Genomic DNA, 15,535 nt, shown 5'->3' with positions numbered 1-15,535 from the left:
TCATTGGGTTGCTGTAAATAAGAGCTCCCACGTTATCACCTCTACATCTCTGGATTATGTCCCATTCACCCGAGGTGTTATTCTTGCCTTCTATTTACAGCAAACTACAATAAGATTCACTGTAAATCCACTGACATCCCTTTAGGCCCAGTGAGGAGAACTGAGGGCACAACTTAATACGCTCACTTCTTAATCCCAGTAAGTCCTCGCTCTGCTCTCTAAGGGAGCCTGAGGCTTAAAGCTGTTCAGTCTGTTTCTAACTGGCACTGTTGGTCAATCACACATTAATCTCTGGACACACAGATGTTTAAAAATGAACCTTAAATTTCAGCATTTTCAGGTGATGACGGTTAAATTTCCTGTGTTCCTTTACAACAGCTATGTGAACAGAGAGCTTGTGAATACAGGATTAAAGAGTGAAACAAGGATCTAAATTCAGTTCAGTGTTAGCATGAGGTTCAGTTCATCGGGACAATGATCAAGTTTCTCATCAATCATAACACAGCAAACAACAAATTTACAATCAATTCAACACAATCCTTTTTACATATGTTTATTAGATAGTTTTGTTAAATGCTTCATTCTGATTGGTAGACCATCGCTGTCTGCGAACTCAAACCAAACTTATCTAGATCCTTAATTCTCAAACTGTGGTACGCAAGCACTCCTCAGTGGGAGGACTATCAGCAATAGTTTTTAAAAATTAAATGTCCTAAATTGGACATAAAATACTGTCAAAATGCTACAACATTTCAAATGAAAATACATAAAAAAGATTCCTTAAATAAGTTTAGACTTTACTATATCTTTGTTGGAGAATATTTCAAATATGGATGACAGTGAAACATGCACAAGTGCTCGCATGTCTAATGTTTTACCGAATTTATTTTAGTTTATTTCTCATTTCTAAAGTTTTAACATATGTATGTTTTTAATAAAGTGTCCAGATAACATAGGGTGATGCAGAAATGGCAGTAAAAATGGTCAGCAATGTTCATTTATGCACAAACTTGGGTCACAATGATTTGTGTTTTGTAAAAAGTGGGTCCCTGGGAAAAAGGGTTTGGGAAAAACTGATCTAGATCGATAAATCGCACTACAGTAAGAGGAAAAAGATGTATATTATTGATTTTGGGGTGAACTGTCCCTTTAAATGCTACGGTATGTGGAATCTGTGCTTACGAAAATAATAAATGCTTGAAAAGACATGAATAATAAATAATGTATAGTTTGTGGCAGCTGCCATCTTAAAAAACAAACAAACAAAAAAAGATTCAGCACATCCTGACACACACACACACACACACACACACACACAGAAATATTTAGAGAGATACTGTGCATTCCCGAGGCAGTCAGTGATGGTTCTGTAGAAAAACAACTCATCCTCAAAACAAGCACACTGGTGTATCATCTATGTCGTCCCTCCATCTCAGGTAGAGCAGCGCAGCTCAGAGTCAACAGGGTCGCACTTTAACACGGCTTCAGGCTAATGTGCACTTAAAACTTTGTCAAAAAAAATAGTCCTGCAATTTAAACATGTCCCCCGCACCCCCGTGAGCCGGCGTGGCTGATCTGTGGCGGCATGTTTGTTTTCAGTTCTGATTCACATTCTTCTGTAATCGTTTATCTCCATCACGTTCGGTATGAAACGTGGTATGAGCAGAACGCTATAAAGACGCGCAAACACGAGATACATTCTGTCTCCTTTAACACTCCTCCAGACTCCCTGATTTCTGAAACAGATTAGACAGAATTGCTTTGTTTAACATCCTCCGGCTTCCTCGTTGTCAATCTTTACTGAGACTCCACGGAGATAATAATAATCTCCTTGTTTCATCGTAGGGAAACGGGCTGCCCGGAAGCAAAATGAGCCATGTGTTTTTATCCTTATCTCTGCAGAGCAAGGCTCGTTTTGTTCTGCGAGTGTGCAAATAACATGCAGAGTGGTTCTCTTCACCGTCTGACCTGTTTTCTTCACTCACATTAAGAAACTGAAGCAGGGTGAACCCTCTGACCCCCGCTGGGCTGCGAGGAACATCATCTGCACTCTCAGGAATAAAGGTTCCAAAATCAGTCTTCTATCAAGAACCATCTGCTTCTGAGGAACCCTTCTTTTGAAGAATTAATCATGGGTTCTATGAAGAACCAGTTCTTCCAGAGAACACTTTCTGAAAGAGAGAGTTCCTCGAGGATTGTTAAAACTTGAAGAACTCTTTTGCTAACGGTTTGTCAAGCATTACTTGTGTTATAACATAAAATGGTTCTCAGAAGAATCCCCAGGTGGGTTCCAGATAAAACCCTTAAAACATAAAAGGGTTATCAATAGAACCCCCTGGTGGGTTCTAGATAAAACCCTTGGGATATAAAGGGGTTCTCAATAGAACTCCCCACTTGAATTTTAGAAAAAAAAAACCCTTGGAATACAAAAGTGTTCTCGTTAGAACCCCCAGGGTGAGTTCTGGAACATACAATCTGTTTTTGTTAGAAACCCTGGGTGGGTTCCAGAAAAAGCTCTTGAGATATACAGGGGTTCTCAGTAGAACCCCCAGGTGGGTTCTAATTAAAACCACTGGGATATAAAAGGGTTCTCAATTGAACGCCCCAGTTGGGTTCTAGATTAAATAGACCCCTTGGAAAATAAAACTGTTCTTGTTGGAACCCCTGAAGTGGGTTCTAGATTGTGATGTAAAGCCAGGGTGGGTTATAGATAAAACCTCTGGAATATAAAGAGGTTCTCAGAAGCCTGTTGTTCTAGTTTACACCTTTATTTCTAAAAGCGTAAACACAAGAACATCAGGACTGTTAGACTTAACATGTTCTTTATGCCTCACATGCTGCACAATAGAAGTATGTAACATACATGTTTGGACTTTTTCCATGTCAGTACTTACAGACCGCAGCAGTCAGTCAGTCAGTCAGTCAAATTGTGTGTACGTGTGTGTGCGCATGTGCTCGTGTTTGTCCGCCTGAAGTGAGGAGAATACAGCCATTCAGGTAAATCATTAGCCCGCTGTGAGTCAGTGCTTGTGTTTACTTTTGTGTCTTAGCCCCTGTCGGTGCCTGATACACACACACACACAAACACACACGTGCTCAGTGAGACGTGAAAACACACACACACACATACACAAGGTCATGGGCTCAGGGGTGAACAGGTGTGCTCGCCCTGCAGGTGCTTCACTTTCTTTCACAGCCAACCTGACAAACAAGCACACGCTGAGTGTCTGTTCTCTCACATTTAAACTGTTGGGGTTTGGCTTTACACCAGCAGAGTTACAAAGCAGACATTAAGGTTGTCAAAAATATTCATACTTCAATACTTTTTCATCACCGCGTGTTTTAAATGATACAGTATCCGTTAATTAGGGTGTCAAAAGGACCAAAGCTATAAAACATAATGATCCAAGCGCTGATTCAAGACAGCTCAGCCTTTATTGTCCTGCCAGTAATTTGGCTTGCAGCAAAACCAGTGTTCAGAGACTTTTGTCTGTACCAGCACCGTGTGCAAGGTGTTAAAGGGAAATTTCGCATTTCAGTGTTAGATTAGATGGCGGTCAGCACAGCCCAGTCTGGAGAAGCAGACAGGAGAAGCCATGTACTGGTGTGGACACGAGGTATATTAGTCGTTTAAGAAAGGCCCATATAAAAAAATTTTTATCAGTTTAAATGTACACTTGAGAATATTTTCATCACCTTACTTTGTTGTCAGACAGCCTTTTTTTTTTTGATGGGAAAGCGCTGTTACAAAAGCCAAATATCGCTCTCTCCAAACCAACCAAACTCCATAGGCAAATATTTGTAATTTTACCTCACAGAACACAAAAGTTGCTGGTTGATGTTTTAGGTCGTTTGTGTTACTGTGTGACTTTGGTATTTTAAAAGCGTAGTTCGGATTCACCAAAGTCACACAATAACACAAACACACTCATCAACGGAGGCAGCGGTAGACCAGCAGCTCCTGTTTTCTGCAAGGTAAAATTACTAATTTTGCCTATGGAGTTTGGTTGGTTTGGAGAGAGCAATATTTGGCTTATATTATAGGTATTTCCTGCCAGCAAAGGCTGTCTGACAGCAAAGTAAAGAGGTGAAAATATTCTTAATATAGTGTACAGTAAAATTATAATGATTTATTTCAGGTGGGGCTAAAAATACCTTTTGTTGCTGAAACTTGGATGCAAAAACGATCATTCCCACTAATCGCAAAGATATGTGTAAAAATAATCGCAATATTTGTTTCTTAACCATATTGTGCAGCCCTGATTCATCTCCATCCACATATCAGGCTGATTAAGAAAGAGCAGCAGAATGAGAGTTAGCAATGTCTAAAACAACCCCTGACACATCTCTTCAAAACATGCAATTAAAGCTGCTGATGATCACGACTAAAAGCATTTTGATGTAAATGTTTTTTTCTTTTCTAATCAGTTCAGACTTTCAGTGCTCCAAATGTGCCACCAAACACTACAAGGCACACAATGCACTGGGGCACGGCTCTACCTTTGACCTGTTGTTCAAACAAAGCGGAAGGTCACTCCTCCTGTCAGCGCTGCAGTCAACGCCTCGCCCGGAGAACAAATGGGGGTTTGTTCTCCGTCCGGCCCCCTCCCTGCTGTCCTGCACGCCCCCACAGCGCTAGGGGGGGCCAGAGGAGATGTGTGTGCTGCTGCCTTGTACACTGTGGTTTCTGCAACTTTTCCACAGCTTCCCCCCGTACCCCCCTAAAACGAGCAGACCCCCGTCCCTAACAGTGGAAACGGCGCTGCTCCCATGTGGATTCATCAGAAGCATGTCCGGAAGCCGTTTCTGATTCCCGACCTGCAGTTTAAGAAATATTCTGACACCCACACAGGCCTGCAGCTCTTTGTAAAGTGGTTGCCTGCTTCCCCGGGCCGGCCCAGGGTTCAGCTAATCCCCCATGCGTGAGCCAAATACCATCTGTGTTTGTTCGGCAACAAAGGGGGCACTTGTTAATGACTTTCCATGTCTTCACTGGAGTACTGCCGAGGGTGGGGGGGGCAAAGTAGGGAAGTAGGCTATGGAAAAGACGAGTCAGGCAAGGCAAATTAAAGACCACAAACTCAGATCAATAACTGCGCTGAGCTTTCAGCCAGCAGGGCACACTGGTTTCATTTTCTGGGAGACAGAGGACAAATATCACCACCAGTTTCTCATCACTGGATCACTTCAGACCCTTTGTTTCCACATAAAGGACAAAAAAGGTTGAGCTGAGGGCTTAATTATTTAAAAAAAAAAGGTCGCTAAAGTATCCAAACTTTAAAACAGTGATTCATTGTGCATTTGTTTTATCGAGGCAGGTTGATTTAAAGGTTACGTTGTAAACAGTCTGAGGTTGTACTGCTGAGTGCCACTTGGCGCTGATGTGGCTGAAGGCACAAACAAAGCTGCCAAACAGCCTCGTAAGACTTTACTGACTCACCTCTATTAAACTTCAAACTCCTGACTAAAGTTTTCCTGACCAGGTAGAAAAACATCATCTGATTGAAAACAATATGACAACACAAACGGCTACAGAGAGGAATCATTAACCTCCATGACTGGGAATTAATTAAGCCAAGTGGATGTTTTTAAGGGCTGGGCAATGTATTGATACCACTATGATATCATGTTAGACTTTATATATCATTATATCCTCATAAGGCATCGGTGTGGTCTTTTTCTGATTTTAAAGGCTGCATTACAGTAAAATTTTGTAATTTTCTGAACTTACCAAACTGTTCTAGCTGTTATATTATTTGCCATTACCTGCTTAGTTATTATAGTCACATTACTGATGATTATTTGTGAAAAATAGATCCGGATGAAACGGGCATTGCCAGAGCATCTGGCTTTCGCATTGTGACATAATTCCAAGTGAAACGGAGAAGCAGGCAGGACATAATAATAAAGTTGTTGCTAGCTAGCTAACTAATCGGTCTTAGCTCTAAAAAAAAGTTTTATGATTGATGGCTGGATGTCATGATATTACTGGTTGGAATCGGTTGGTTCAAGCCTATGCATGTATTGGTGGCTCGATGACGAAAACACTGTCACAATAAAAGAAATGCACGGGGAGCCAATCCCTGGTGCGCACAACTTTTCTATATTATATCAAGCCTACGTCAATACAAAAAGTATTTAAAAGTATAAAAAGCTAAAATGATGTCAGGCTACAGCTGATGGGTTCCTGGATTGCTTTTCAGCCAATACGTTCCGTCTCTTTTTCTCCACATGTGGACTGTATAGCAGCATGCAACCAAAACCTGCTCAAACGAGAGTTAACGTTGAACACTTCTGATACCAAAATCTTGTCCCTTGTCTACAGTTTAAATAGAATAAAATGATAAAGGAACCGACCCACAACCCCGGTGAGTAGAGATGCACCGATTCCAATTTTCTTGGCCGATTCCGAGTTCTGATTTTTTTAAGGGTCTGACCTGCTGATTCCGATTTTCAGTCTTTCTATAACTGACAACCTTCACAAACATTTTTGCAACTCTTCTTGTAAGATTAAACTGGATCTTCATGATAAAACACAGACTAAAAGTGCTGCCAGGTCTTGCTATATTAGGATTATGTACTAGTGGGAGGACAATCTGCGGGATCTCACGGGACGTGATTTCATGTGATCTTGTGGAAGCTGATGTAAACAAACTGGAGACAGACGAGGTGTAACAGTTTTTTGCAGTGAAGCTTCACAATGAGAAAAACAGAAGAAGTCCGTACGTGTGTGAATTTCACCGTCACCGGTCAGGGCCAGTCACAATGAAAACCGGTCAGTTCCGGCCTCTGGCTGGTCGATTGGTGAGTCCCTACTGGTGAGCTGTGAAACGCCAGTAGTCGATGGGAGGTTATGAATCCCTCTGATCCACCTCCACATCATCCAACACACTGCAGCTGCTCTAGACAAACACAGACTCTTTCTATGACTAAAGTGTCATACATGTTCACAGAAAGCGTGACGAACAGATTAACTACAGAGCAGAGAGAGAGCAACTGAACACAACCTGCTGAGGATTCACAGCATGTTGCTCATGTTGATAACACCTTTCTGGTTTCTTTTGACTGACTTGTGATTTGAAACAAAAGTTTGTGATTTGAAACAAAGGCGGGCCGCGCTCTGAGCATGTTTTCCAGGCTTTGGATTGAACTCTGATCCCTGGATAATCCCTTTCACTACCTCCTCTTTTAAATTAGCCGTGTGACACGCCAGCCCTCTTAGCTCATCCGTTTGCTGTTCGCTTATTAGCCTCTAGTCTGACTCCACACCGCAGAGACTCCATTTTAATCCAATAATAAGCCTTTATATTTCAAAGAAGTACACAATATAATATGAGGACACATTTCACAACAATTATTAATTCAGATTAGAGGGTATTTCTTGAAACCCGAGGTGATGACTTTTAAAATACTGGCAAGAAAAAGTTAAATCAGGTCAATCAACTGGCAGATTTTTTTTTACCAAAATGCTTCATGAAGTTTTAAGACTAAACCCATGATTATAACCAGAGGTGGTAAAAGTACACATTCTTTACCCAAGTAGAAAAGACTCGCTGATTCAACTTCTTCACTCAAGTAAAAGTGAAAAAGTACAGGTTTTAAAAAGTGTAAAAGTAAAGTTTCCCTCTGAAGGACATTTCTACTGACAACTGAACATCACCTTTTCTCCACACTCAAGTATCCCTCTCTGTCTGTTTCACCGTGTTACATCTTTTATATCGATATCATCTTGTTACTTGTTTTCTGTGGTTGTTGTTTTTGTCTCATGTCTTGTTATGCATGACATGCACAGCTGGTTGCACCAAAGATCACCAACAGAAGTCTTGATGTTGGGAAGGCAGTGCTGAATGATGCAAACTAAAAATAATCAATAATTCAAACACATTAAAACTAGAACTTAAACAAAAAATTTAAGGAGTAGAAATTGCAGATATTTGTGATAAATGCAGGAAGCAAAAGTAAAAAGTTGTGAGAAAAATAAATACTCAAATAATGTACAGGTAAGTAAAAACTCCACTTACGTAAGGAAATATTTGTACTTAGTTACTTCCCACCTCTGGTTATAACCCAGATGGACATTTTTGCAGCACACACCATGAACCCCTCATCTGCCTCCCCTCCCCCTCTCTCTGCCCTCTTCCACACACTCAGGCCCATCTGCAACAGCAACTCGCTTGGTGGAGCAAATTTAGGCAGCGAGCAAAAACCAACAATCCACGCTGGTGCTGGCCCTTTTTTTCTAACCCGCTCAACTGTTAACTGTGTTCTTTGCCCTGCCATGCAAATGCATGTGGATCAAAGCAGGCATGATAGGACGACGCCTATACGGGGCCTCTTCCCAAAACCAACAGCAGCTCCTACAATGCCCAGGGGTTTCCATGGTCTTCCTCTTTTTGTGGGAGAAACAAAAAATCATGACCAAGTCATTTTCTGTACAACTTCGCCTCCCCCCTCATCTGTCGCACTGCTGGAATCATTACTCAATCCAATGACACGGCTGTTTTTGTAGGCCGAAGGCTCTGTGTGATGCGCTGTAACTCACTGTTTCCATTTTTAATTTCACTGCGACGGAGCGGAAAGAAGCTGCTACTCACAGGAATCTGAGTGGCATTTAAATTAAAGGCTTTAAATAATAAGTCATAAAAGTTTCCTCACTGCTTGTGGGACAATAAAACAACTTACACACTCAAACTGCATTGCATCAACAAAGATTAATTTAATCTAAGATTAGTTCTGGTGAGAGTTTAGCAAAACTATGTTTAATAAGAGATTTCATATTAGAGCTCTGTTGCACAATTAAAAACTAATATCAGTGCAGTGAATCCGAGTTTAGTAATTTAAACTTAAATAAAGTTTAATCAATACAAAGATGCTTGCTTATCCAAATTAAAATACATTAATAAATAATCTGAAATAAATGCTGGGGTCTAGTAAGTATAAAAAGGGGGGGAGGTAACTTTAAGCTGCTCTGTATTCCTTAACAAAAAGTCAAAGTCAAAAAACCCTACATTGTTTTCTAGCTTGCTAAAAAGTTAAAAGTTAAGAAAACCTTTACACTGCCAGCTAGAAAAAGGTAACAAAACATTAAATTGTTTGATAGCTAGCTAAAAATTAAAAATAAAAAAGTTATGTTTGCCAGCTGGCTAAAAAGTAAAAAAAAAAAAAAAGTTTGTCAGTTAGCTAAAAAATCAACAAAATATTATCCTGTTTGCTAGCTAGCTAAAAAGTATAAACAATTCAATATAAATTCAAAAATAATTCATAGTTTGCTAGGTAGCTAAAAAATTAGTTAGCCTTGTTAGCCTACTCGTGACGGCTCAGATTAGAGAAACTCTAATTTCTCCTTTGAGGGAAACTTGTTGGCCAAATTATCAACTGCAGTGAAAAAGAGACACTTGAGTCTGTCCCTTCACTTTCTTCGAGGAACTTGATTATGTTAGCTATTTTAAAAGTTAAACATTTTGTTGCAACAGACTTAATTTAATCCAAGTTTAGAGTGAAACCTACATTGAGGTTTAAATGTAATCCTCCTTTAATTTAGTTGGTTTAAAAGCCTAGCACAACATAATTTAGCCAGGCAGCCAGGCCTCAGTCTCCTGTCAGAGTTCTTTACATTAGGGGGGGAAAAAAAAGTCCTCTGACTTGACTAAAACATGACACAGAGGGGACAGCACAGAGCATGTCTCAACCATAAACCTGAGGGAGAAAGAATGACCTGAATGTACAGCATGGTCTGTGTGTGTGTGTGTGTGTGTGTGTGTGTGTGGGCCCTTCCCTCAGGCACTGGTCTTTACTGTTAGCTGACTGCTGGAATGCGTTTACTACAAACAGCAGACTCACAGACGTATACAGGTGCTGACCTATCTGCAGCGGACACACCAGTTCTGACACGTTTACTGGGGCAAAGACTCAATCAGTTCCTCAGCCGGCACTCGAGTAATGTCCTGTTTGTTTAATTATTAATGCACATGTGCTACAAAGCCTTGCTCTCTAGGTAACTATTCTTATTTTTCTTCTTCTCAAATCCTTCACCTTACTCTGATTTTAGTCAGCTCTGCTCACTCGTGTTTTACTCACAAGTCCTTGTTTTTTAAGCCTCCCTTTGTTGTAGTCTTTTTTAAATTGTTCTTAAGCTTTTTAATCATTAATCTAACATTTGCCTGTCCACGTCACTACCTTCCTCAGCTTCCTTCGCCAAACCAGGGTCGTGCCGACCGCCCTTTACTGTAGATCAGCGTTTCTCAAACTTTTTTCCACTTTTTAAAAATGGCAAACCATTGCGACCCAAGTTTGTGCATAAATGATCATTCCTGACCTTTTTTTTACCATTATTATCACCCCATATTAAAGGGATAGTTCAGGTTTTCCTGTGAATCTCCAGCAGTGTTTTGCAGACTAAAAACCTAAACCTGACCTTCAGTCAGTATGTGGGTGAGTAGATAATGACTAAATTTTAAATTTTGGGTGAACTACTCCTTTAACTTTTGCTTTAACAGGCCATCTCATTGTTTTATTTTCTTTTATTAGGAAAACAACATGGGACATTTTAGCCTTCTTTATCAATAAGACAATATAAATGCATTTAGGTGGAAGTAACAGGCTGTTTTTTTTCTCAGTAAAACGATAGACACGTTTTAAATGCTTTGTAAAAGGTTTACTTCTCTTTAATTTGCAGATTTACCTCTGTAGTATTTTTTTGAGGACCCAAATAAAATCTCCTGTGACCCACCTGTGGGTCCAGACCCAGTTTTGGGGAATGACTGCTACACTGACTATGCGTACCAGCACCTCCCACAACACCACTTCAAAAACATCTGAACTATCCCTGACCTTAATTTGAGCTCTGGGAACTCGTGCCAGGCGTTTCAGCAGTCTCTGACATTTGATGGACTTAACGATCAATCTAGAAAATAATCTTCAGTTGCAGCACCTAAATTTTATCTGGGATCAGTTGTTCTTTCTGTTTCATGAGAAACCTGAGCGTTCCTCGTGTTTTGTGTGTTTTGTAATATCCTAATGAAGTGCAGGTAAGAAGGCACTAAACCAGAGAGGGACACCAGCGCTCTTTGGACAAGGCATCTAACCAATTCCTAATTACACAGAGTGTGTGTACATGGCCCTGTGCTTTGTGTGCGTCTTAAGTTCTCTGTTACCGGCGATCAGTTTACCTGTGATGACGTTAACGTCGGGATACGTGTTTTCACACAGCTCCACGGCGTAGCTGTCCCTCTCAAACGCCTCGCGCAGCTCCTTCTTCACGGCTGCGGACCCGCACAGACGATAGAGACCCACCACCTAGAGGAACACACACATGTAGATCAAGTAAGCAGAGCGTTGGACAGAGCGGCGGACATTTTTACAACCCCATCGATCACGTTCTACGTCTGCGCTCAAGCAGTGTGCTGGACAGAAGCCAAAAGCACTGTCACAGAAAACTCACGTGTCTGTATTTATCTCTGCTGAATGCCAGCTTACTTGAACAAGTTTTATTTATTTTATATTTAATTTTACTAGCAATTCACACTGTAATTTAAAACTTTTCACATATAAACCCCAGGTCACAGTTTTTCTCACAGCAACTTCAAATTTCAATGAATGAACTGAGATATTCTACTTCCTGTTTATATTGGTTTTTATGTATTTACTACTGCTGTCCTTTTTCCTCTTTATCTTAAATCTGCTACTTTTGTCTGTGTCTAACAGAGATAACCCCTCTGTTGCCCCACTTGATGATTCTTCATTTATTTTTGTCTGGGCTTTTCCATCCAAAACAAGGGTTTACGGATTTCACAGATCTTAAAGCTCTGACACAAACTTGGGCCAGACAAATAAAACTCGACTTGACCGACAACCAGCTGCCTCCACTCAGCAGGGACAGACTGAACATACTTTGTTATAGCTTGTTCATTTTAAACATTTAAGGTCAGAGTACATAAATCTTGGTGAACAAAAGTGATAAAACCTCTGAGATGTTTATGTGGCGTGCTAAAACGCAGTGCAGGTCTAACACATTGTCAAACCCGGTATAATTCAATGTATGGTAAAGCATAGCTCACAGCCAAATAAAGCTAATAGCAATACCAGATCATCTGTGGCAACAAAAGCTTAAGCTTTAACTTTTCATTTGTAACACAAATATTGTACTATTTCTTAACTTATTAGTATACTTTAATGCAAGACTAACAGTAATAGATAATGATAAGTGCTATACTTCTTGGCCGGTTCCGATTTCCAATTATTTTTAAAAGGTCTGAGCTGCCAATTCTGATTTTGACTGATTCTGATTTTCAGTCTTTCTAAGAACTTTAACTGGAGCTTTATTAACATTTCTCCTTTGGAGGTTGTGAATACCACAAAAGGGGTCTTTCATCTCATGAACACGGTAAATACAGCCCCATTTGAAGTCTATCTAAATGTTAGCTAACATCAGCGAACATTAGCCACCATAAGCTACAAGTCAAGTGAGGCTGGAAGGAAAAAAAGAGCTGCTGTGTGTTTTTGTATTAGTTCTGAACTGTGCTTTCTGATTGTAAGAGGAAGATTAGGTTATTACTTCTTTGTTAAAAGAAATTGCACAACGTAGAGTGACGTATATCCGCTTTACAAACCACCTACAACTTAGCCTCCGGTGACAAATCTGCAGTGTACATCTATGGTCACCAGAGCAGTTTGTCGTCCCCAAGTTATTAAAATACTGCTCTTTTCTACACTGGGTGCTTGGAGGAGCTGCCCAAAATGAAAGTGGCCGATGTACACGGTATTGTGAAAGCGAGCATAACATGCTAGCTGCCGCTTGTGTTAAATTACAAAGTTATTCCACATTTTTGTCAACTGTTTTGAGCTGGGAGAGGGAGGCAGACGAAACACAAACACAAAGCCGGCTTAAAGGCGAGTCCTCTGGATTTCTGTGTAAAAAGAACTTCTGTGCAGCTGACTGCCCTCCTCAAAACTGCCCTCACTATATAAAAACACCTATGTGATTATCAAAATGATCAAAAATACAAATTAAACACTTATACACACTGTTTATAAAGCAAACAGTAATATATTAACAATATGTACAAATCAAACTGTAAAAAGTTTAGTATTTTAATAATCTAGGAATGATCATACACTGTATATTGCAGAGTTGACACCAGAAGCCAGGTGGCCGGCGGTCTGTAAAGCAGATATACATCACAATACATTGTGTAAGTCGAGAATAGCCAGACTTTAAAACACTGCTGCGCACTGAAAACCTATTCTGAAAAAGCAGCATCACTTTCAGAACATCTGTCAGCATCGTTTCTCGGCTTATTTGAAAGTGAACGAAGGAAAATGTCCTCTGTGTTTTGGCAAACCGCACTCAGAGGTGTGATAAAAACGTCAGATCCTTACGACTGAACGTAGAAACACCGAGCTCCTCTAAAAACCCAGCTGACAGCTCAGCATTAAAAATGAAAGCACTGCGTAATAAACCTTTAATGTTTCTTTACCTAATCCTCCAGCGTGTGACCTAAAGCAACTCTTAACAATTTCCTCGGGATGTTGACATCTGATAGTTGAAACTTGGCACCAGTGGTCTCCTTGTTATGTCGGGATTAGGCCCTGGCTACAGACATACCATAATTTCTCCTACATGTGTCTGTCTGGTATGTGGCATAGCAGACCAACTGGTGTGGTTGCCCCGGTAACGTGTTAAGTCAGTGGGCTGTGAATGGCGGGTCGGGTCCGGTTCCACACAAACACAAATACACACATTTGTACACACACACGCTGCTGGCCTTTCCGGGCTCCAGCGTAGGAGCGCTATAATGTCTCCCCACCAGACCAACTATTTGCGAGCTCTCCTCCTCCTCGTCGAGTCGAGTCGAGCAGTGTTTTCTAAACCTCACACGAGAGGGAGAGAGCAGGACAGATTAGGCAGGGATTTGGCTTTGTGTGAGAGTAAACAGAAGTCACTGGGCACAATGAACAACAAGTCCATTCAGAAAAAAAAAAAAAAAAAAAAAAAAAAGAGTCTCTCTTTGGTGGGGGAGAGCCCGGCGCAGGCGGGGAACAGCTGTTAGCAAAAAGAGGGCTTGCACTTCTGCCCTGTGGCTGCCGGGCAACACAACAGGCAGCACCAGCCGAGACTCATATGCAGAATGAGTCTGACACAATGACCACGAAACCAAACGAGTTCCCTCGACAGGAATGTGGATGCTCAGTGACTCTAGAACCAGTGATGGGATCAGTCTTTTTTTTTAAGTCTGGGATTAGCTTAAAGACTTTATGGAAACATCAAAGGAAAAGTGCATTTGACCGCATTAAAGGGATAGTTCGGATTATTTTAAGTGGGGTTGTATGATCCATAGTCTGTGTATTACTTACAGTAGTTGGTCAACACCCCCCAGTTTTGGGAAACAGACAAACACTGGCATGGAAACTAAGGAATGTACTGCTGTGGACAGGGTCAGTAGAAAAAAAATATTTTATAACAATCAATATCAGTTTAAATGTGTGCTGTATTTAGAATATTTTCACAGCCTTTCCAACTGGAGACCACTGTTATATAAGTCAAATATTGCTTTCTCCAAGCCAACCTAACTCCACAGGCAAAATCAGTAATTTTACCCTGCAGAACACAGGAGTTGCTGGCCTATTTCTGCCTCGGCCAGTTAGTGTATTTTGTGTTATTGTGTGACTTCAGTGTTTTACAAGGACAGTTCGGATTCACCAAGATCACACAATAACAAAAATAAGCTTATCAATTGAGCTAATGGAAAACCAGCAACTTTGTGTTCAGTGAGGTAAAATTACTGATTTTGCCTATGGAGTTTGGCTGGTTTGGAGAAGCAGTATTTGGCTTGTACTATATAACTGCAGTTTTCTGTCAGAAAACGCTGTCTGATGATGAAGTAAGGGGGAAAATATCCATTATGATTAATATATTTTAATAGAAAATATTGCTCTATCTAAACCAACCAAACTCCATTGACAAAGTTAGTAATTTACCATGCAAAACACGGAAGTTGCTGGTCTACTGTTGCCTTGATCTTTTAGTGTGTTTGTGTTTTTGTGTGACTTCGATGAATCTAAACTATCCTTTTAAAACACAGAAGCTACACAAAAACACAGACAAACTAACACATAGAGCAGAAGCAGCACATTGTAGTAAACCAACAACTCCTATGTTCTGTGAAGTAAAATGATTGATTTTGCCAATGGAGTTTGGTTGGTTTGGAGAGAGCACTACTTGGCTCATATAAAACCTAACCGACCCAACCAACGAAGGCATCGAGTGCTAGCCAATCAGTGACATCACTGGTGCATAAGGAAAACAATGTTTGCTGCAGGAGAACTTAGCTTTCTCAGTCAGTCTCTTAGCTCTTTGGCTGTCTACATTTACAATCATTTACTGGATATCTCCATGAAAACTGCTGACAATATGAACATGCACCAAACATCTCTACATACAGTATGTAAGCGGGTAGAAAAAGAGGGGTCACAACTTAACATCTTCTGATTTTTAACAGTGTTTTAGCTCTGTTCAACTGCATTATTAAAAAAGCAG

At 40.5% G+C, this 15,535-nt stretch overlaps 1 protein-coding gene across 2 annotated transcripts in view; it reads right to left on the bottom strand.

Annotated features, from left to right (window-relative positions):
- syde2 (synapse defective 1, Rho GTPase, homolog 2 (C. elegans)) overlaps nt 1-15,535 on the bottom strand; it is a 67,692-nt gene that overhangs the window by 14,867 nt on the left and 37,290 nt on the right. For both annotated transcript variants that reach the window (XM_084723608.1, XM_084723607.1), the window contains exon 5: nt 11,169-11,295. In XM_084723608.1, the coding sequence (XP_084579734.1) occupies nt 11,169-11,295 (127 nt within the window). The remainder of the gene's footprint in view (nt 1-11,168; nt 11,296-15,535) is intronic.

The sequence above is a fragment of the Lutjanus erythropterus genome, chromosome 7 (assembly GCF_056507025.1).
Source record: "Lutjanus erythropterus isolate fLutEry1 chromosome 7, fLutEry1.hap2, whole genome shotgun sequence".
Taxonomy (NCBI): Eukaryota; Metazoa; Chordata; class Actinopteri; order Lutjaniformes; family Lutjanidae; genus Lutjanus; species Lutjanus erythropterus.
The sequence above is the reverse complement of the archived record's forward strand: the minus strand, read 5'-3'. Positions and strand labels throughout refer to the sequence as shown.